Source organism: Mesitornis unicolor, unplaced genomic scaffold (assembly GCF_000695765.1).
Source record: "Mesitornis unicolor isolate BGI_N332 unplaced genomic scaffold, ASM69576v1 scaffold9714, whole genome shotgun sequence".
NCBI classification, from domain to species: Eukaryota; Metazoa; Chordata; class Aves; order Mesitornithiformes; family Mesitornithidae; genus Mesitornis; species Mesitornis unicolor.
The window spans coordinates 112729-136410 of record NW_010182075.1 but is presented as its reverse complement, the minus strand read 5'-3'; the positions used below and the strand labels follow the sequence as shown (position 1 = coordinate 136410).

Here is a 23682-nt window from a genome sequence, read left to right as displayed (position 1 = left end):
ACAAGAAGGACATCGAGGGGCTGGAGCATGTCCAGAGAAGGGCAACAGAGCTGGTGAAGGGTCTGGAGCACAAGTGGTGTGAGGAGCGGCTGAGGGAGCGGGGGTTGTTTAGCCTGGAGGAAAGAACGCTGAGGGGAGACCTTAACGCCCTCTACTACTACCTGAAAGGAGGGGGTAGTAAGGTGGATGTCAGTCTCTTGTCCCAAGTAATAAGTGATGAGAGGAAATGGCCTTAAGTTATGCCAGGGGAGTTTTAGATTAGATATTAGGAAACATTTCATCACTGAAAGGGTTGTCAAGCATTGTAACAGACTGCCTAGGGAAGTGGTTGAGTGACCATCCCTAGAGATACTTAAAATATGTGTAGATGTGGCACTTAGGGACATGGATTAGTGGTGGACTTGGCAGTGCTAGGTTAATTGTGGGACTTAATGATCTTAAAGGTCTTTTCCAACCTAAATGATTTTATGATTCTATTCTATGTCTCTGCTGTCTTTTGAGATCTTGCCACTAAACCAGCCTTGCTATTGGCAGGCATTGAGAACTTTAGATGTAGCCCAGCCATACCCAAGGAGTATAAAGCACTCAAAACAAACATTCCAGAAGCTGGGGACAAGAAAGCATTGTACTCACAACTGTTCCTAAAAGCATAAAGGTTGCTGGTGAGCCACAGAAAGGGTGCCTGAAGGCTGGGTTTGCTGCTCTGCAGGGAGATCTGAAGGAGCAGGGTATAAGCTGAAGAGGACACTATAGGACCTCAGTTGGCATTAGAAAAGGCAAGGCTCCTGAGCTGACTGCAGAATGTGATAAAGCATCTTCATAATGTTTTATTTTGAAATAAAATCATGGTTTTGGCATTTAAAAGCACTTCTTTGTTAGCCTGCTTTAGTTGCAGGTCTTGAAGTGTTTTATGGGCATAGAAAAGATGTGCAGTGTCTCCTCGGTCCATCTGCTGAGCTGCTAATCTGACAATTCACGTCCATCCTTTGATCCTGTCTGGGGGTAGGACATAAAAATTCAAACCTGAGCCAGACAACTGGGTTATGTTCATTGTATTCGCCAGCTGCTTCCAAGTGCCTGGCACCTGACATTTGTATTTTGACAATGATATCCTCGTATCAAGAGCACTAAGTGGGAAGAAAGAAGCTTTGCTGTTCTCTGTCCCATAAGACCTTTGAGTGATAGACAATACTGTCTCCTTGATTTGACTAAAACTGGCTGAAAAAAGAAGTAGAACTCTGAGGGTCTGGTTTCATTTTAGGGTGGGTTTTTTTGGGTTTTTTCCCTTCTTTCTGTCCTACTCTTTCTTCTGTGAAATTGAAGAGAATTGGAGTGCTTTGATTCTGCTTTTAAGCTTTTTGACACCCAATATACTGAAATATTTGTTGGAAATAAACCCAACTTTTTTTTGTTTGGTAGACACAAAAGGTGCAGATATATGACATGCTCCTGGAAAGCATGCGGATCTTTGGGTAATCCAGCCAAAACATAGGGTTCTTCTGAAGAGTGTTTCAAATAACTTGAATTTCAAGAATTTGCTTCTTACTGAAATTATACAAGTTCATTCAACTGATTGAAATTTCAAATAGAAACCAAGAAAAAACATTTATTCTGTAGCAGTATTTTCCACATAGGCATGAAGTAGCAGCTACCTAAAGCCTTTTTGAGTTGATGTACTGTACTGCAGCCTACTTTTCTAAATTTGCGTTGTCAAAATGTTCCCATGCTCAAAGATCAATCAGTGCAAACCAAGGAAAAGATAGAGAAGTCTCATAGCACAGTAACAATAGCCTTATGGGGGAAAAGTAATGGAAAATATCTTTTAAAAATAATAACCTTAAATGAATGTGCTTCTCTGTGCTTAAGACTCTAATGTACATGAGTGAGGCAGATAAATAGTAATATTTCCCCTTTTTTCAAGTTATTTCATGCACAAAATAATTTATACAAAGCACAGAATGAGAGTGAGTTGGATGTAGAAACAGACATAACATAGTAAAATTTTACTGCAAGACCCCTTTTTTTGAGCTAATTGCAAAGTTTGGTGTCATGGTCTGTCAGATTGGAGGCAAGAGGAACCAGTGCAGCTCCAGGAGTGAGTTACAAAGAGGTGTCCTCTGCATCTTTCATTCAGCTGACACGTTACAGCAGGTTTTCATGTTCATGTGTCCACATCCTCTAAATGTTTATGCCCGAAGTCAGAGCAGCACAAAAAGCTTAACGGATTTTTTTTGACTCTTTACAACTAGATTACAAAGCTATGAGTCTCGGTAAGTGCTACAGATTTTTGTTTTACAATGGAGTCTAAATGATCCTGTTAAAACTGGCAACTACTGGGTTAGGGCACACGCTCCATGCAGAAGAGATATGTTAAGCGCACTTGCCAGTACAAGAAAGGTTTGTCCCTGTTAGCTGTCACCAGAGAGAGAAATTAATCACATCTCTGGAGAGCTGCTGAGCTCTTCTTCGTGGGTTTGATGTGGGGACAGAAATATTTGACTTTCTCCTTTTTGACACATCTCTCTCCTCTCTAGGTGGGTTGCTGCATATGATGTTCCTGTTCTGGCCAGTCACATTTGAAATGGGCAGTCAACACTGATTCAACTCTTATTTCTGTGTGTATGAACTCCCCTTGATTTGAACCACCTTAGAATCACAGGATGCAAGGAAAGGAGAGAGCTGATTGGAATCTCCAGGGGGAGATGTGTAAATAATCCAGGAGAGATAATAAATTTGTCTAGCAAATTAGGTGCACTTTTTGGAAGAAGCCAGTCCCAACGTGCAATCTCTTTCAATGTCAAGAAGTCCTTCCTTTTATTTTTTGTCACAACAACCCAAATAATCGCCCATAAGCTGGATAACCATGATGGTATTTGCATCCTCAAGCTACAGAGATGCTCTCATTTCGTAATTTACTGTCATTATCTAGTATATATGGAGAATGTATAAAGCTGGTGCCCTCAGGGAGCTCAGACATTGATTAACACTACTGGATTTCTTCTGGCTTCTCTAGTAATGTAGACATAAAAGGACAGGGAAACTGTAGCATCCCATCTAGCTTAGAATCATAGAATCACAGAATGTACTGGGTTGGAAGGGACCTTTAAAGCTCATCCAGTCCAACCCCTGCAGTGAGCAGAGACAATGTCACTAAATCAGGTTGCTCAGAGCCCATCAAGCCTGACCTTGAATATCTCCAGGGATGGGGAGTTCCTTACAGAGGAATTAGTTGGTGTTTATGCTAGCAGTCCTATTTGTTCACAATTAAGGATGCTTCCTATGTATTTGGTACCAAGGCCACCTCTGTTCCTGTGGCCAAACCTCAGAATAAAACATGCTAGGAAAATATGTGGTCATTTTGGCTATTGGACAGCAAGATGAGAAACAGTCTTGGGCCATGATACCCTTCAAAATTTCCCCTCTAGCAGAACGGAGCCAACATTTTTCCTTGGTTTCCTGTCTTCTGTATGGTAGAGATCTTTCTGATGGATGGTTGTGCTCATATATATTTCTTTATATATATATATGTATTTGTGGATGCTTGAAATGTTCAGATGACATTGCCAGCCCTGGTGTCATGGTTTAAACCCAGTGGGCAGCTGAGCACCATGTGGCTGCTCGCTCACTACTTCCTCTGGTGGGATGAGGAGGAGGAAATGCAACAAAAGGTTCTTGGTTTGAAACAAGGACAGGGAGGGATCACTCACCAATTATGGTCATGGGCAAAAAAAAATACTCAACTTGAGGAAAACAAAACAGTTTAATTTGTTACCATGCACTGCATTGCTCTTAAATATATCATTGGCAGAGGTGCTGATTGGCTCAGCCAATTAGATCTGGGGAAGCTCCCAGCAGCTCCTCATAGGAGCCATCCCTGGACCCTTCTCCCACTACCACACAAACTCAATGCACCTCACAAAATTCAGCCATGCAGAAATCGAATTGTAAGCATATTAACAAAAAGAAGGACAAAAGGATTGATGGTGGTGATTAAATCCATAGTAAAGCTGTAATTGTCAGTGAGATAAATATATCCATTTCCAATAAGACACACATTTTTATCTGTGCTATTCAAATTACTGATAAAAGCAAATAACTTATATTTCATATAGTTGAAGCATACACATTGTCATACACTTAGCTGATTCTTACTATAAGTAACAATGAATAATTGCTGGTTTTCTCTGTTATACTATTAGGCAATGTAATATTTCCCTGAGCCTTGCTCTCATAGGTATAATTTCTCCCAGCAAGTATTTCTGTACTTTATACACAGGCTGTAATGTTACGGAGCAAATCTGCTGTAGTTTGATTTTGTCTGACCTCTGAGTGGCCAAAATGTCCCCTTCACAGTGGGAAATTACATTCTCAGCCTCTCTGTCAGTATAATTATATGTTGCTTTAAGGTATTTCTCAGTGTTTTGAAAAGCACCGGAGTTTCTCAGCATTATACCCAAGGAAAACATAGGCTCCTCTCATGTCTCTCATTGCTGCTGCAGGTTAGTGGGCCCAGCCATCAGTATGGAAACAGAACAATTGTTGTACCCTTGTCACAGGAGGGAAAATATATCCTTCCTCTGCCTTCTGGGCTTTTGAGATGTGTCTGGGGAGAAAGCAGTGCTGCTACAACCTTCCTCCTTTGTTGGCCTGAGCACTAACGTATCTTATCACCCATTACGGTTTTGTATAGAGTACACAACAGGGTATGTCCATGCTCCCCGATTTGCAATGTCTGGTTTTGGATGACTACTTAGGAAGCTAATTCTTTTTCAAAGGGTTATCAAAAGTGTTCATATCAGGTTCCTGCCCCTAATTAGAGTCTATGGAGACTCTGAATTTCTGCATTAGAGACTGAGGAGATGCTTAAACTTTGCAAGGGGAGGTACAAGGTAGGTGCTAACTGTACCCAGTGACCAGTCAGGTTGGTGGGACATGAAGGACTCAGTTACACTCTGTAGCATGATGGCCATAGTGGTGTAGCTATGGAACCAGCCACCTTAATGTGTAGCTCCCACATTGGCAGGAAGGTGGAGGTAGCATGCAGTTGTACTCGTCTCCTATATCTGGCTCCACACACTGCATCCTGTGAGTTCTATTCATTCCTGTGTGCTCTGTTCATAAGATTATTTGTTTTTATATGAGTATTTAAACAGTGTCCTTTGCATGGTCACCTTGGCAGTGAGCAAAATGAGCATCTTTAACTAGAAAGTAAATGTTGAATCATTTGGTGACTTGAGTCTTTCAGGTTGAAAATGGCTTCTTTTTGGCTTTGACAAACAAGGAAGTGATAAGTGTTGAAAAAATAGAAGGAGCACTCATGAATAGTGCATGTACTTGAGTATATAATACAGATTTTTATTGCTATTAGATTCCTGGAAATGACTACAAACTCCTGATACCCAGGGACCTCGCAATCACTCCTTTAGTTTTCTTCTGAAATTCTTCTGTATATGACAGCTGCTTTTTTTTTGTTATGAGAAAAATAAGGAAAATATCAGAGTCTGACACATCAGCTAATGAATCTCATTAAAAACTGGGGAAAATATGATGAAAACTTGTTTCATTTGCAATTTTTTAGGTTTTTCATTAAGTCAGCAGGAAGCTGTTGTTTAGAGGTGTTGTGTCTGGACTTACTTAATTTTCACTTTATTATTCTTTACTGAAATATATGACTCTTACACGTCTGTATGACCAATCACATAATCAGTGTAGTGTAAATTGCTTAATTAGAATATCCTTCTAAAAAGAAAATCAGTTTGGATGAGTAGTAGAAATTAGAGAAAATTAGAGAAAAAAATCGTCCCTTCTCTGTCTCCTGGATACTTCCATGACTCCTCTTGTACCTTCCTAGTATATTACTAACAACCTCAGAGGTATTAATGATTCAGTGCCTATTACATGTCAGGGAGGAATAGGTTCTTTTTACAAGAAAGCTGAGTCACAAATATGTGACTTGCCCAACATAACACAGCAAGTCAGCTGCTGAGTTGAGAAACACATCCAACCTCTACCTTAACTTTAGTGCTTCCTGCATCCTTACTCCATCCTTTCCTCCTCTTTATTTTTTCTAGTGTAGCACGTTTTCCTGTGAACTATTTGGGGTCAAACCCATGGGGAACACAAGCGCTGCATGTGTTCATATAGGTGAACTTGACTCTTGGTCCTGGCTTATCCTTCTCTTGCACCAACAAAGCTCTTTGGTTCCTCTGGAGGAATATTTATTTGCTTGCAGAGTGGGCTCTGTCCATTGGTGGCAATGCCAACCCTAGTTAAAAATGTCTCATGGATTAGAGAATGTGAGTATTTTCTATTCATCCATGCACCAGAGTTCGTTCTTACTTTCCTTTTTAATGCATGAGAGAGTGCAAGGAACACAAGGTATGCTGCTTGGCTTTGCTGGGGAGGGGTGAAGGGCCAGACTGCAGCAAGGACAGTGCCTCTCAGCATGTGTCCACACAGGTGGGATTGCAGAGTGTAAGTGATGACAAGACATGCATGAGACGAGTAATTATCTGTGAAAGCCATCATCACAGTCCGGGAGATCCAGACCTGTCAAAGACCACTGAAGTTTCACATTGAAATGGTGTCTGCTGTCCCCATTTCTAGCCTTTATATTTTGTGTACTCACGTTATGATGATTTACCAGTTTTGGGTTGAAAGACTTTGGAAAGTCAGTTGCAGTCTTTGTCCTGTTGTCTAATATTTGCTCCTCTATTGAACATGCAGGGTAAAAAAGGAGAACCAGGATTCCCAGGAATCAGTGGTCTGATTGGCCCTCAGGTAAGTGATGATTTCTTCATTTCCATATAACATGTGGAAAAACGTATTTTGTGGCACTTGGAAGTGCAATGCAGCATGCTGTGACCTTGTTCTCTTCTCATCTGCACCATCTTTGAAGTTGATCTTCCTCCTTTAAGAGCGAGGCTAATTTATCCTCTTGTGATGGAGAGGAGTCTGCCTGTCTGGCAGCTATTACTTTTACCTTCCACAGTTTTTCAGCCTCTTTGAACAGGGGCATAAGGAAGTTTTGCATGTGATTCTCCCGTTGTTTGTGATTAGAACAGTCCAATTCTGAAAGGAGTGCAGTGATTTGTGCTTTGTAATATTTAGGACAGTGTCTTAGCTAATTGTTGGCTGTGTGAATTGGCGACTGCAGATATACCTCCTGTGCTGCAGTCTTGAGTTTAAAATGTATTTGCTGTTCCGAAAGTGCACTTTTTTTGAGCACAAGACTGTTTTTGTGGCTTTGACACTCATATTTCTACTTGTTATAGAGGTATAGGTGTTCGCTTATTGAGGAAGGTAGAGACAAGGGCTTAGAACTAAATGTTTTTTCTCCCGTAACGGAAGATGTCTTAAGTTAATGACCCTTTAGCTCTTTTTTTTAAAAAGCTTTTGTCAAAATAGTGCTCCAGATTGCACCATCTGTAACATCATAAGAGCAAAATGGTGCTGTGAATAGTAAGCATTGTCAAAGAGGATTTGGCTCCACCTTGGATCAACCCATTCTGCCCTGTATTATAACAACACTGACACATGCCTCTGGCTTGGTTTCTTGCTAACTTTGTAGTCAAGTTCAGCTGACCCAAGTCACTTTGTAGAGTCACCCATGCAATAAGAAGAATTTCTGCAGTGATGTCCTCAAGCAGGAAAGACACAACCTCACTTTAAGCTGATGATAAACCTGCTGGGATAAAACTGTGCATTTCCTTCATTACCTTTTCAGTAGCAAATTAACTAACTAAGTCTTCGACTTTGGTATTTTGTTTCAATAATTGGTTACGTTTTGGGCAGGAATGGAGAGGCTCTGTTAGTTCAGCTGCTGGTGATGTATTGCAACACACAGCTAGACACCCAGCAGACACTGATTTTTCATTTATTTCCTCTGGCAAGCTCTGCCCTTGTAACAAGGAAACACGGTCTAGAAATGGTTTCTGTGGCAGACGTTTTGTAAGGAGCAGTTCATGTGTCTGTGGAGGTGGCAGAGAGGCAATCCAAGGGCTTGTGGCCTTGTGCGGGTGAGGACCCCTGTGTCCAGCTGAGAACTTTGCCCTGCCAAACACCACTTGATACTGGTTACATGTTTTCAAGATTTTTCCTTTGGAATGGTATCTGGTTTGCGAGTATTTCATCATAAGCCTTAAAGGAGAATGAAGACGGTATTTATAATGGATTTTAAAGAATTTGCTATTTGTTTGTTTTGTTTATTTTTATTCCCCCCTCACTGGATAATATTAAAAGGTCCCCCCAAGCCTTCTGAACCACCTGTGTAGCCACTGGGAGAGGATTTTCATGCCTTTTGGGGGAAGATTTTTCTCCATGCATTATTTCTGAGATACCTGACTCTATCCATCCAAATAAAGTCATATTTGCTCAGCTCAAGTTCCCTGTGACTGTAAAAGGAAGTGCATATGTTAGCAATTTTATAAATGTATCTGAGAAAATTGCTGACATAGCTTGAAGAAATTTTCCTTTCTGCAGAGGTTAAATAAAGTTAACAAATTTGATGTTAATTAAAACTGCATATAATGCTAGTCTCATCGAGGGATAAATTTACTGTTCCTCCAAGCTAACTATAAGAATGGAAAAGTATTGTTTCTATTTCTGCAGTAGCGCTCTGTTCTGGGCATATTACTGCCGATTTCCATATTTCTGTTTGGAGAAAGTGCTTACATTCAGTTTGTGACAAAACTACTTTTCAGCTCAACAGCAGTTTTTGTGATATTAGTTTTTTTAAGCACCTCATCAGCATTTTTCTTATCTTAGACAGACTATCCCTGAAAATACCCAAGAAGAGGTTTCCTTAAGCTGTAGTTACATGGATATTCTTCCAGCCATGTACAGAAGTCTGTGCCACCTGTTTCTGTGCTATCTCTGTGGCACTGAGGACCAAGTGATTTGAGTTGGCTATATGTAAGCTAGGCTAAGACAATAAAATAACCTCTTCTAAAATATCCTCTTCTATTTAAAATTTAAATATATTTAGTTTTCTGACCTAGCTCCTCCCATTGATAAATGTAAGGGCAAAGGGAAGAAGTGGATATAGGAGCTGTAGAAACCATATTGTTGGTGGAAGACATAAAAAAGACCATGACAAGATGCCAGTAGATCCTGGCCTCATGTTTTGTGTATCCAGGGAAGTCTTAGAGTAAATTGTCCCAACCTCTTCACTACTGAAGCACCTTCAGAGGGATGCTGCATTTTCTAGTGATGTGTGGAAGTGACCTTTAGAAATGGTGCATCTTGCAACATCATTAAGCCCTTGAGGAGATGCTCTGGGGCTTATTTCCCCTCTGTATGGGAATGATTTTCCTGTACCAAGGACACAGACATCTGAACTCATAATGTATTTATGTTGTTATTATTTATTTGTACTATTTTAGTTTCCAGGAACCTTAATCATGGCCCAAACGTCTATTGCAGTTTGTTGTTCAAATGCAGACTGAAAAATGAGCATTTCTGTAAAGCACTTTCAGCAGAAAAAGATGAATGTGTACCAAACACAGGGAACAATGAGGCTGTGCATTTCTGCATGATTGCCCAAGATCTCAGTTTACCTTGTCTATCCCATCATCTTGCCATCCCAAGCACAAATACAGGCTGGGCACAGAGTGGTTTGAGAGCAGTCCTGAGGAGAAGGACCTGGGGGTGTTGGTTGATGAAAAACTCAACATGAGCCGGCAATGTGCGCTTGCAGCCCAGAAGGCCAACCGCATCCTGGGCTGCATCACAAGAAATGTGGCCAGCAGGGCAAGGGAGGTGATTCTGCCCCTCTGCTCTGCTCTTGTAAGACCCCACCTGCAGTGCTGTGTTCAGTTCTGGGGCCCCCAGTATATGAAGGACATGGAGCTGTTGGAACGGGTCCAGAGGAGGCCACAAAGATGATCAGGGGCTGGAGCACCTCCCTTACAAGGCCCAACTGAGAGAGTTTGGGCTGTTCAGCCTGGAAAAGAGAAGGCTCTGGGGAGACCTTATTGCGGCCTTCTAGTTCCTGAAGAGGTCCTACAGGAAAGTTGGGAAGGGACGCTTTGTCATGAGTGTAGTGATAGGATGAATGGGCAATGGTTCTAAACTGAGAGAGGGTAAATTTAGACGAGATATTAGGAAGAAATTCTTTGCTGTGAGGATGGTGAGGCACTGGCACAGGTTGCCCAGGGAAGCTGTGGATGTCCCCTCCCTGGCAGTGTTCAAGGCCAGGTTGGATAGGGCTTTGAGCAGCCTGGTCTGGCGGGAGGCGTCCGTGCCCATGGCAGGGGTTGGACTGGATGATCTTTAAGGTCCCTTCCAACCCAAACCATCCTGTGCTTTGTGATCTTCTGATAGGAAGAGTTCAGAGAAGGGGCTGAAGGCAGTTGATGAGGTACATTTGCAAATGCTTTTCTAGACATGAGGGGTATCCTGAGGAGAAAGAAGATTTGCAGTTAGGCAGTACATACCAAGTGATCCATGAAGGCTGTGTTCACAGGCCCAGCAGAGAGGGCAGGTGATGTCCCAGTGCTAACCAAGGGCTCAGACACTGTGAGCTGTATCACTGAGATACCAAGGCTGGGATTCAGCTCCAAATGCAAGCACTTGTTGGGTTAAGGATGGGATGCAGTTGTCTGAGCTCCTGTTGATGAAGATCCAGTTATTATAATCAATGAAGCCTGAAGCTCTTAAAGCTGGTACCTACAAATGGTCCACTGAGCCACTCTCTAGATTATCCAAGCTGAGCAGGTACATGCTGTCCACCTGTGAGATAGCAAAACAAGTCAAAACTCTTTCAGTTTTGGGTAAAAATGCCGTATCTCACACTTGCAATGTCTCTGGGCTCTTACTGAGGTTTGCCTTATGCTAAATAACCTGGTGGTGTAACTGAGGCCCACGAGGAAGACCAGTACAAGCTGTACCTTTCGTGGTCATTGCTGGCAGTGATTTAATTAGTATAGACTTGTCCGTAGGGTGTGAGCTATAGCCCAGCTTTTGAAAAGTAATTCAGGAAATAAATTATATCCCCTGAAATGCATGGTGTCCTTAATGGCCTTTTTATAATGCAAGTTAATACAGTGAAATGTAAGAAAAGGATACAGGCCCCAGCTGCAAAGCTGAGATTGAATTCAAACTATGCCAGTGCTGCTCGAAATTGGAAGATATTGCTCAGAGCTATATTTAATAAGATCTATACCTTTAAGAAAAATAAAGGAAAAGAACCCCAACATTCTTCACCAGTGTAGAGCACTAATAGTACTCAAACGAAAAAACATAAGGGAAGTTTTTTTGTTGTTTTTCTCATTTGCTGCACTGACTCAGTAAACCACCTCAAAGTGAACACATAGGGAAATAAATCTTCCTCTGTAGACAAGAGAGATCATCTCCCTGTCTTACACTAAGCAATGAAATTAAACAAATGCTGCCTTTCACTGGAAGCAAGAAGTTCTGGAGACACTGCTATGTACAAAGTCAACTTTACAGAGCTGGAAAGACCATTCAGAGATTTTTTTAAACTTTATTTTTTAAAATAATATTGCTAATCCAATTACAATGCCACCTGGTGAAATAACTGGAGATCTCATCCGCTTGTGAATTACCACTGAAGCTGAGTATAGAGTGTGCATTGTAGGTAAATGTTGAGATCTGTTGGCTCTTTAAGTTTCTATATCCTCTTATCTTTGTTTTGGTTTGTAAGGCAGGATTTCAGCAAAGAGAGCAATATGGTGCTCTAATGCAGCATTACTGACAATAATTCACTGGAGTTGAATTTCACTGAGAAATGAGGAGCAGATTTGAGGACCAGGATAGCAGAAACCACTCAGATGGAGCAGAGGAGGAGTTGAGAGCTGGAGTAGTAAGGGACATAGCGAGACATGCAGACTGCTCCACAAAAGCAGCTGCAGCAGCTTCATTTCTGATGGTAGAGAAGTGGAAATAAAGGGGACACAGCACAAAGCCAACAGGAAAGTCTGTGGGGACTTTCTGAGAGGTGAAATTGCAGGGAGTAATTGGTTTCAAAGTAGAGACAAGCACAGACATTGGAAAGGAAAAGGCTGTCACACCATGGTCCTGCATTTCGCTGTCTTTGTGGCAGCAGACAGGATGCTTCTGCATGTCCCGGAGGTTCTTCTCATTCATAAAGCAGACGTGCTGCCTAAAAAACCCAGACTACAGTCTGTTTTGATGTGGGTTGAGGGCTTATTTAAGCCTTTATCATATTGTAAGATGATCCAGTCATCAGCATGGAATAATACACAGAAAATATGTCTGTGCAAGCTTTGCCTCCAGAGACAGATATCTGCAAAAGCCATCAGACTTCAGTTTCCATCTTGGAATGACGTTTGTTCAACTCAGCCATCCTTTCTTCCATGGAAAAGAGATTTAGGCCAAGCAGCCTACTGATGTAGTCACAGCCAAAGGTTTTTGTTCCTTTTCAGAGCCTCCTTAGGGAGTGCAGAACCTAAATCTGAACAGCTCTGCCTTTCCCAGCCTGTCTTTCAGCAAGGTACACACTTGGAAGAGGAGAGCATCCTTTAGTGGATCCTGGAGGAGAGGCACAGACATTCCTCCAGTAGGAAGAGTGTCAGATTTCTTTCTTGAGCCTTGTTCCTGCATTACGTTGTCTTAAGGAATGCAGCTGGATGAAACACAAGCCTGATAAAATCCACACGCACCCCTCAATGTTTTTAAAGATGTCCCAACCCATGACACACACACTCCTCTACACATTATTTGGATTTTAATGAATATTTGAAATCTATCTGTTGCAAAACAACAGTTTGAAAAATACTTTGGTTGAAACATATTGATAAAAGATCCATGTTTTGCATTTGTTTTCCAAACTGAGTTTCTGTAGTCCTGTTTTAGAATAAAGATTTCATATATCAGTTTCTGCTTCAGTGTCCAGGAAGCACACATCAGAGTCTACCAGCCAGGAAAAAACCCACTCCATTATTTTCTTCTACATCAGAGTTTTAAAGGAACAACACTGGGGACTGGATCTGGGACACGAACTCTCATCTGCATAATTCATCTAATGATCTCTGAAAAAGATGGATTCAGATAAAAAAGGGAAGAAAAGAAAACTGGTGGTGTGAGATTTTGGGGTTAAGCATTGGAAACTGTCCTGCTACTGCTGTTTGATGGGTTATTTTTTTTTGAATCACAAATAAATGTTGTCAGTTTAGTCTTTTCTGAATACTTAGAAAGAATAGTCCTTGCTCCAAAGTATACTCAGAAGTCAGGAGAAGGGCTACACTAACAGAAATTTATATACAAGTAAAACCGATTTTATCTGGACAGTAGCAAAAGGTACGGCTCTATAAAGCACATGTAAGATGTATTTCTGCAACTTTCATGTGATGGTGCCATTTTATTTCTCTGTGTCCTAGTCACTTGTTGCAGGAAGTGAGAAATCCAGGAGGACAGTAGATGTACTGGCAATTTAGGGTAAGGATCAGGGTGCTTCTATTTCAAGAGTTATGGTTGCATAAAGTTATTGTGGTCCAAAATATAGAAAATTTAAGAGTATAATTAGAAATTGTCTCAGATAGCTAGAAAATAAAGAGTTACTGGAATAAATAGTTGCAATGAGGAGAATGTAGGACCTCATGTTTCAGGGATTACACTGGTCAATGACAAATGCTTCAGTGAGACTTTGCTTTTAGGTCAGATTGACCCCTGTCTGTTGTGTAGGGTAACTTGTATCGTACCTGGGGGATGCTTGGGTTAAGACAGGGTCCTGACTGGGGTTTTTCTCCTCTTGATAGAAGCTCCTTACTGTGGGGCCATGGAGGATGTGTTTGATGTTGGGAAGTGGCTCAGTTATTGGCAGAGGGAGAGAGAACAAAATTAGGCTATTAATTCTGCTGCTGAATCAGTTTGTTGTTGTTTTACCAAAAGTATCTGCAATAGCAGCAGAATCGATGTCCCCAAGAGCTGATGCGGGGCTCCCCAGGAATTACGTCAGCAGCACCAATGCATCCCAAGGCACTTCTTTCCGGGGATGTTTTAGTTGTGCTCACATTTGAGGCATTCTACAAATGTCAGTGTTGTTGATAACTCTATGTCTTAAAAGTTGCAATGAAAGCAGGCGATCGGAGCCAAGTGCAGCTGCAAGTCACTTTTTCGGTCGCTTGGCCCCATCTATTGGTGAGAGGCTGTCTTCCATTCTGGCTGAATTTTACAAGTGTATTCTAAAAAGACTGCTCTTTTTTTTTTTGCTATCTTCTCCATCAAACCATGCCACAAATAACTCTTTGTCCTCACTTCTTTTGCACCGTTTTCTTCTCTTCAGCTACATTTTTCCCCTTAATGTGAAATGCTAATGTTGATTCATAATACCTTGATCAGAAAAGCTGTGCTTTGTGATATTGAGTGGTGACACAGGCCCAGCAGGGAAAATGCTGGCTGGACATTTTCCTTATTGTATCAGTTGCTCAGTTTCAATTCTTTACACAGGACTAGGGCAGAGGGGAGTTGGGAAGGGGTTGTTTGCCTTTCTTATTTTTTTAAGCGCAAACACACCAGAACTCCCCCTGTGTTGAAAACTGAAAATGGATGAAATCATCACATTAGAAAGGCAGAAAGGGCCAGCCAGCATAAAATTTCAACAGTCCACTTTTCATATCCATCTTCCTGTTGTTTGCTTAGGTCATGATCCAAAAAATAAATGAACAGATGATTCATTCTGAGCATGGGAGTAAATCCCATTTTGTCTACGATGCAAGCTGGAAGTAACAAACACTTCTGCAGCTCAGGCAACCTGTTAAGATCTGTCGAGTATGGAAACAAATTTCTCAGCTAGGAAGCCAAATTTAACAATTTTCTCAATATGCAAAAATAAATCCTTCTGAAAATAAGATGGTTATTGAGAGAATATTTTCCCTAGGAGAAGCAGCTGTTGCAGGGAGATGAGTAAGAAAGACTGTTAGGATATTTCTAACTGAATGTGTGCATTGAAGTATGATTTTGTGAGGACCTTTTACTATCAACAAGGCTGATGTAGAGCACTGAAAAGGTGCATTTGTTTTAATGATCCACTACTCCACTTGATCCACTACATTGTTTCTCCGTACTCTTGGATTCATACTTTTAAACACCTTTCCTCTCACAACGGAAAGCCCAAAGCACAGGCCTGTTCCATTCATTAGATACTTCAGAGATCTTTTTGCAGAGGTAGATTGTTCACTTTGAAACGACGTTAATCAAGATTAAATTAGTCTGGATGCTACAAGGGATCCCACTGGACAAGCTGTGTTTTATGTTACCATTGCAGGGCCTTCAACTCCTCCATCTCTTTTACTGGGATAGGTGATGGAGCTCACCTTGTAGCACTGGTAATTACTGGCTTAAACAGGAGATCCAGTTCTGCTCATGAACATAGTTCCCCGAGAGCTCAGTTTGGCATCTTGTGTTTTTATGATACAAGTTAATGAAATACATCTCAGTGCTTTTGCTCTTTCAAATAGAGCACCAACTGCACAGGGGAAGACCTGAGGCTTTCAGCCACTACCAAAGTTTAATAAACTGCTTTTTCTTCCTATCTTACAGGGACCTCCAGGGCCCCCAGGCATTGCTGGGCCCCCTGGACCACCTGGAGCACCAGTGAGTAAACCAGCTTGGGGTTTTTTTGTCTGTTTGCATGTTTGTTTTATATGAAGGAGAGGAAAAAATAGCTGGGGAGAAGTTTAAATCACAGGTTTCAGTGGGAACTGAGTTAGATCTTCTGACAATGCATGTTTTTTCTTGTATTTTCTCACTGAAAAACCACAGGTTCTCTGTGCTGAACATTGGACCCATGTTGCTACCTGAGATTAAGTAAATGTCTGCAGCACCCACCACGGCAGAGACCTGACTGTTGTAGAAGTGCAATTTAAAGTTGAAAGCAGCAACCTACACTGAGGTAGCTGCAAAGGACAGAAATACTGATTATTTTTGTTCTGGTTTCATTTTTCAGGGGCTGCCAGGAGAAATTGGAGTTGCTGGTAGAACAGGGCCACCGGGACCAGCTGTAAGTGTTGAGGAACTGCTTTCATTGCCTCCATGCTCTCCATGACTTCTGATACTTTAATTCTCAAGCCTTTGCTTCATTTCCCACAACCTGTCTGCGGACAAGGTTTTTATGTGGGCTCCAACACTATCATCTTTAATGCAGATATCAGCCTCTGATGCCTTTTGTGAATAAGAATTTTACCAGATGCAGCTCCACTATTCCTACACACTGAGACTATGATGTTTTCTTTATATAATACCTTTCAAAAGTATTTTTTTTCTTTTGGCAAGATACTGTTCTTCCAAACCTGGAGTTTCCTGAATCAGGCCAAAGAACTCACAATTAAAAACTCAGATTTAGCAGAATATAGCAATTTCTGCTGGCTGTTAAGTCAGGAAAAGTGAATTATGAAATAACTAGTATTTAGAAGTGCCACCCACAGCCTGCAGTGTTTGGGGATTGACTGACACTTGGAAAAGGTGATAAAACTTTTTCTCACATTTTAAATGCATTACAGGAAGTAATTTTAATTCTTATCTTGCTGAACATTTCTGTCATTGTGTGTCGTATAATTTAATTTTAGGAGTATAGGTATTGTATAAGAAATTACCAATATGTAAAAGGAGAATTAGACTTTAAAAAATCTTCATAGCTACAGATAATAGAGACTTACACAGAATTATAAGTAAAAAATTATTTTTAAAAGTTATTTAAGAATCCACAGTGCATATAAATCTTAATACTGTAGTTTCTCTGTAACAACACTGACATCCAGTGGTCATTTACCAAAACTGGAAAAAGGGCCGAGGAGATTGCTGCATTGTGAGAACATTGGTATACTTCGAGTTGTATTAGGGAAAAAGTAAAACCAAAATGCATGAGGAGGTTCTTCTTTTCTTAAACTTAGGTCAGTGGCATAAGGGACAAACTGAGCATGCTTATGCTGTAAATGATGAACGAATGGGTACTTACAGCTTATGATTTTCTCTTGTTTAGGGGTTGCCCGGTAAAGATGGAGTCAATGGGCTTCCTGGGCTTCCGGGTCAAAAGGCAAGTGACACCACCTACACTGGTATTAAGATGCTTACCCAGGCACTTCATCTGTGTGAGGTAGCAAGAGGAAGTGGGAAGGTGGCGCAACATGAGAGCAAATCACAACTTCATCAATCCCACAACATCAAGCTATCAGTAAAGTTCCAGGACCAAACCAGCTGCTGTGATTGCACTGTAATGAGTCATTATGAAGATGGAGTTGGTTGTAAATACAACAGGGATGAGAGATCCTCTTCCACTCTTCAACTACTGCATCCTATTTGGCAAACACAGCTGAGCATTGCGAACAGAGAAACTTCTACTGTTGCTCAGGAAATCCAGTGACTGGCAAGTCAAGACATATGCCCAAGGCACAAAAAAAGAGCTAAAAGAAGTGTGTCAGGCTCCATGGATGTTCATTTCTTTTCTTCCTGAAGGGCTGGAAAGAAGAGATGCCGTCTTCCTAAGGCTTCTGTAGATCTGTGTGGCAGAAAGATGGTTCTTCATTATTTCCTACTTCTTATGCCCCATTTGAAAGTTTCAACAAATGATAGATTGGGAAGAGTTGTCTCCTTTGCTGTCTCTGCACTGGGAGGAGGGAGATAGCAGATTTAAAGGCAGGAGACACTCTGGCTGACTTACCATCACTTATTTACATAAGTGTCAAAGAAATGTGCTGTATTTTGACTACCAAAGCCAAACCAGGCTTTGGGGATTATGAGACTATTGGAATAAGGAGAGCAGCTCTTAACCATCTACTGCTGTGGATTGCATTGCCAGTGGCCTTCCTGCCTCTGATACTTGAGCACTATGACTGCTATTTATTCAAATGACACACTACATTTATACTTGCCTCTGTCAACTGAATACTCTGAGTGCTTGAGCCCAGGTCTAGCAGAGTCTCCAGCTCCCATTTATTAATGGATAAAGATGAGGAATTTAGAGCCTGTAACAAATTTCTGAGGCTAAATAAACTTTGCATTTTATCCAAGTATTACCTACTGCCCTTTCCAGCTACACAGTGTGTCTCAGCTCTTAATCCACTGCAGTCTCCTCTCTCCATGCTGACACGACCTGCATTGAAAGATCAAAGTATTTACCTAAGAGGCCCAGTGGCCAAGGTCCCAATACCACAACTATTTGTTTTTCTTAACAAAACTAATGTAACCTTTCTAACCACATGTAGTTTGAAGGAACTGAATGGAGGTTTTGTTTTTCAGGTAATTCACTATGGACATCTCCAATGTAACAGTGGTTGACTTTATGTTATTCCAGAAATATTCCAGTAAGGTGCTGGAGATGTGACTGCAAACAGCACTAGAATGGAAAAACATTCCCAGAAACATTCTCCTATGGCTCCATTTACATCCTCAGATTGATACTGAGGGTCTGAGTCAAAATATTCCTCTCTGTTGCCTGCAAACATGCTGCACTACCAGAGGAGTTTGTATATTAACTTCTTGTGTTCCCTGCAGGGAGAACAAGGGGAAAAGGGTGAGGAAGGCTTTCCTGGAAAAGCTGGCCCTAAGGTAAGGAATTTTATTTTATAATTTGCTGTAGCCAAAGCAAGGTGCAATTTTGAAAGGTCTGAAGTCAGGAGAGTAAGATTCCTCTGAAGTTGAAGGCATAAGAGGATGAGCAGATGCGGCTCATTGCCTTTTGGAGTTCATGGTGTTCCAAAATACCAAATCCTGTGTGATGGTCCTCTCTGAAGTCTACATGTATAGGGAGATCTGACCTGGCCCTTGTGTTGGCTCCCTATGGTTTGGGTTCCCATGCTATCAAGAAGGCAATTACAGTGCTTTATGGGAGGGTGGGTAGAACAATATGGGCCAGGACCATAGGGAACACAACTAATGAGAAAGTGTTCTTACGGAAGAGTCAGGTCCTTGCAATGTTAAAGGTTTGCTTTTGTTTTTCCAGGGTGAACCAGGGAGCCGTGGCCAACCTGGTGAACAGGTGAGCAGGAAAAATAGAAATAGCAGCCAGGCCTACCTGTCAGAGCGTTATAAAGTGACCAGATGCAATAACAAAGCCATTTGCCAATAAGAAGATCAGTGCATGTGATTTGCATCTGCGATTGAAGATGCAACAGATAAGTGGGTGAGACTCATGGTTGGACAGACTAATGCAAAAATTCCAGAACAAAATATGCTAAATCCAACTTTCATTGTAGTCTGGGAAATTAAATCATCTTGTTCATGGTGGATAAGGAAGAAAAGGAAGGCTAAGTGGCTTAAAAGGGCTTGGTTTCCTTTGTAACTATGTGATGGAAGGGGTGATGCTGTAATTTCTGAGTTGTAAATGCTTGCTAGAAAATAACCCCAGATGACTGTTAGAAGTTACACAGTTATTTTAGTCTTTTTGTATTGGGATTTAGGTTTGAACTCTGAACTCACTTTGAACTGCTGAACTCAGCGAGGAACCGGGGAAATATCCTGTGTTTTCCTAAAGCACACAACTGTCTAGAGCCCAGGCAGGACCACTCACCATAGATGTGAACATTGTCATCCACATGCCAACGTTTCAACTGTAGTGTGAAAATCTGTAGAAAGATAAATCAATTATGTCCTAGCCTTCAGAATTCTCCAAACATCACCCTGATGTTTCTAGTCATACTCAGCATCTTGTTCCTTACCCGAGTTCTTCTGTAGGCTCCTTGCACCTCTATCACAATAATGTTTTGACTCTTCTCATACTTCAGAGATACTGTCTTTGAAGTGGGGATCACCTTTTCTTCATTTACCATTCGTACAGCACTTAGTGCATTTGGGTCCTGTCCATGACTGAGATCCTTTGGGATATGGCACTACAAAAGCAGAAAACAGAAAAATTATAAATAGGAAACCAAATGGTTATTTTCAGATGACAAACTGGATCAACCTGGAGCTAAATTTTAGAATACTTCTTATATTTAGAACAAATAATGTGACACAGAAGTCATAATTACTCCAATTGCAAGTATAATAAAGCAGAAACTAAAGGTAAGGTTAAAGCGGAAAGAAATCTTAATATGCAGTAGTGCATCCAGAAAATTCTAGATCTGTTCATCAGCCAAAATTGGTTCCATTCAGATTAATACAATGCAATTTTTGCAATTCCAGGCTACACCAGATCATTAAAAATGGAAATAAAAACTAGATTTATTTTCTAAGCCGCTTTTATTTGTTAGCTTGGTCCTGTTACAGAGCAGCATAGAGAAAACATGTCCTAAATTCCATGGTGTCAGTTAATAGTGTAACCACAAGAAAAGAGAGGTCTTAGCTGCTGTTTTAAGTAATGATTTTCCAAGAATAAGAAATTATTTGCTAATCAGACCAATCCCATTCTCTCTCAGCAAACTACATCTATAGTCTATCCCATGAAAAAACTGGGGCAGTTTCTGGCCTACAGCAAAGACCACATCTATCATGGTATCGCTAGGTATCAAGAAGAAAACAGCTTAAGGGCAGTGTGGTTAGATTGGATACCCTGAAGAGCAGACTTTGATGCATTTTTAACTGATATGAATGAGAGAAGAGTTTGGCCCATCATTCTGCCTTTTCATTCTTAATTGTATTTGAAAGTAATGGAGTTTATTAATAGAAGCAGTGCTTGATGCCTCTTCCTAGATTTCACACACTTCTTTGTCTTACTTCCAGGGGGAAGCAGGTCTTCCTGGTCTTCGGGGTTTACCTGGACTGAGAGGAGAAAAAGGAGACCAGGTGAGTGACTTTGAACCACAGACTGATGGTTTTTTTGCACATTTGGTGCCTGGAGGTCTTATCTTGAGTGTCCCTAGATGCTGTTTTCTCTTGGTGTGATTGCTATGGTGAGAAGCTGATTGGCATCTAACAAGGTCACCAAGTACCCCTTTCCAAAAGGTACTTTACTGCCTAGTGACTGTGCCTAGTTGCAGCAGAGGTGGTAATGGACAGTGTCTATCCTAAATATAGAAGAATTAAAAATAGTAACACCAAAAAAATAACAAATTTGCCTCGTCACTGAGCCCCAGAGAGGGCTCCAGATGACTGAATCATTTTCTGATGGCCTAACTTCTATCCAAGTCCCTGTGTCTACTGCTTCCCCTGGCTAGCTTCAGACACCTAGAAGCATCTACATACTGGGAAACAGTTGGATCAAGGACCTGACAGTAAATTAAGTCATATAAATGAGGTTTGTACTCCTGACAATAGGCTGCATGCATGAATGTGATCAAGAAGGGTCTAAAATCAACTAAGGTCTTACACTTCAGTTTGATATAGTGTATGTATCATAGAACATAGAATGTACTTTCTCTATATATAAATTCAAAGAAACATGGGTCAGATAGCTCCTATCTGAATGCAAGCTAAATACATTTTGTGTAAGTACTTCAATATTTAAGTATTTAAGGAATACTGATCTCATCCTTGTTAAGCATGTCCCATTTGGATGACCAGGTTACCTATGCAAAATAGAGGGGGAGGCACCAGTGAATGGGTCATTCAGAAATCTGTTGTATAAACAAAACTGGTAGTATTAATATTCCCTTTGGGACTTAACTCCTATTCTAACACCTCTTTTGTCCAAAAAGCCCAGAAAAAAAAAAAAACTTGAAAAAAATCAGTTCTTCATAACTGTATCAGGCAGTAGGATCTTCTACATCCAAGTTATTTTAGCATTGGTTCTTTCTTTCCATGAACTTAGTTGCTATACATTGGGTTTTGAAAATAGTGTGAATTTTATGAAGCCGTCTCCAGAATGTTACATTTTTAATTGCTTGCACTACATCTCAGAGGACAGGTGCGATCAACAGAAAGTGTAAAATATTCTAGGGGGACTGATGCAATCAAATAAAAATGTGAGTATTTCCTGCTTTCCTTTCCTTGCTTATAGGGAGAAAAAGGAAAAGATGGTCTTCTGGGACTGAAAGGTGAAAGAGGAGAAAAGGTAAGTGATAAAATAAGCATGATCCTCCTTAGACAAGAGAGGAAAAGAGACAAGGGGGCAGAGACAAGTGATAGAGGAGAATATCTGAGGAAGATGAGAAACATTGAGAGTCTTTGAGCTGATCTTTACACAGAAGCAGCAGAAAAAGCTGTGTGTGGTGCGGAGATGATCATTTATTGAGTAATGCAAGAAGTAGTAAGCAGCTGATGAAATCTAAGGACAATTTTTTAATTCAAGGAAATTTTTCTTTGTTTTAAAACTGATTGATAGAAATTACCCTGGAATTACATTCTGAAGTTTTCTCTTCCTGTCTGTGATATGCTAGAACAATAACTTAAGGAATGATCTGGGCTTCTGCCATCACAACATTATGAATTTTCGTGAAAATGAGAACACTAGACAAAGGTGATGTCCGCCAGAATTTACATTCAACCCCTGTGAACGGGAAGGTGAAGACAAAGCACTGACCTTGCAGATGCCCGTGGTTGCATAGTGAAAAATTTGCCCTCATTATAGCAGTGATAGCTGTCAGGAAGTGGGAACCCCTTTCTTCTTTGTCCTAGGATACATCAGTCCCCAGTTTACCAGTGACTTTCGCCATTGATGGAGACGGTAATTCTTTCATGAGTGGTCAAATTACTTGTCCAATGAGGCACCCAAATCTCCTGTATCTGGGAGGTTAACAAATGTTGTTCATAGTTTTTTGGCTTTGAAGTGTCAGGGGCACTGACATTTGTGGAGCACGGCCCACAGAAAGGTCAATGGCAACCAAGACACCCAGACTATAACTTCCATGAGATACTCCAGCAACATTACAGTTTTAACTCCAAAATTAGGGAGAGAACTGAATTTAAAAACTTATATTTTTGATGAAAAAAGAAGGTCAGCTAAAACACATTTTTAATCAAGAATTTTAACTTAACTTAAAATGCAAATTAAACTCCATATCACTCCTACACTGGATGGTGTAACATAAGATATTAATTGACCTGTGAAGTCAGGTCAATGATAAAGTCATAAATTGATAAATACAACAAAGTGAGAATCCTGTATGAAAGAAAACAGGGACAGCAGAAATTATGGCCAGAGCAATGGGGTGAATTCCACCTATCAGAGAAGTGCTATGGGATTTACAGTGTCACTGAGCTAGCAGATTTACATTGAGTTACATCTCATCTGGTAATGTCACATCTTCTAACTGATAATGTTGATGATGAGTTTAATTTGGGCATCTTTTTACACCCTTAGTTATATTTTTCTCCTCTCTCTAGGGTGACACGGGTTCCCCTGGACCGCCAGGCTTACCTGGAACAGTAAGTAAGATTGTGTTCTGTGCTGTAACAGTATTTAAGGCATCATCACACTTCCTCCACACAAAGTCCTCAAAAACAAAGCTTTTCAAGATCCCTACTTCTCTGCAGAAACTTTAGGACCGATTTTCTCTGAGATTATCTCCTTTGCTTCAGAGAAGCAATATCAAGGTGTATTTGTTCTTTTATTTTTGGTGGAGGTTTTGCCCTCCCCTACCTCTTTGCAAACAGCATTTCTGTATGCCCTTGCCTTGTGGCAGCACTTAGATTGAGTCTGTGACTTGTTTAGCAGCTGTGAGAGCTGTCTGTAGAAGGTCATGGCTGAAAACAGGGAGTAAGTTCATATGGATTTTCCAGAGTGAGCTAGATTTTTCCCACGGGGATCTCAGGATAAGACTAGCTCACTATCAACAGATACCAGTGAACAACAGCTTTCTTTTTGGGGAATAATTCACCATTTTCCAG

At 40.8% G+C, this 23682-nt stretch overlaps 1 protein-coding gene across 1 annotated transcript in view; it reads left to right on the top strand.

Annotated features, from left to right (window-relative positions):
• Positions 1-23682, top strand: part of COL22A1 (collagen, type XXII, alpha 1) — a gene marked incomplete at its 5' end in the record, with an annotated part of 153143 nt that overhangs the window by 77383 nt on the left and 52078 nt on the right. Inside the window, 9 exons of the mRNA XM_010183650.1 lie at positions 6727-6780; positions 15523-15576; positions 15929-15982; positions 16961-17014; positions 18472-18525; positions 18920-18955; positions 20638-20700; positions 21854-21907; positions 23179-23220. Coding sequence (XP_010181952.1) covers positions 6727-6780; positions 15523-15576; positions 15929-15982; positions 16961-17014; positions 18472-18525; positions 18920-18955; positions 20638-20700; positions 21854-21907; positions 23179-23220 — 465 coding nt within the window. The remainder of the gene's footprint in view (positions 1-6726; positions 6781-15522; positions 15577-15928; positions 15983-16960; positions 17015-18471; positions 18526-18919; positions 18956-20637; positions 20701-21853; positions 21908-23178; positions 23221-23682) is intronic.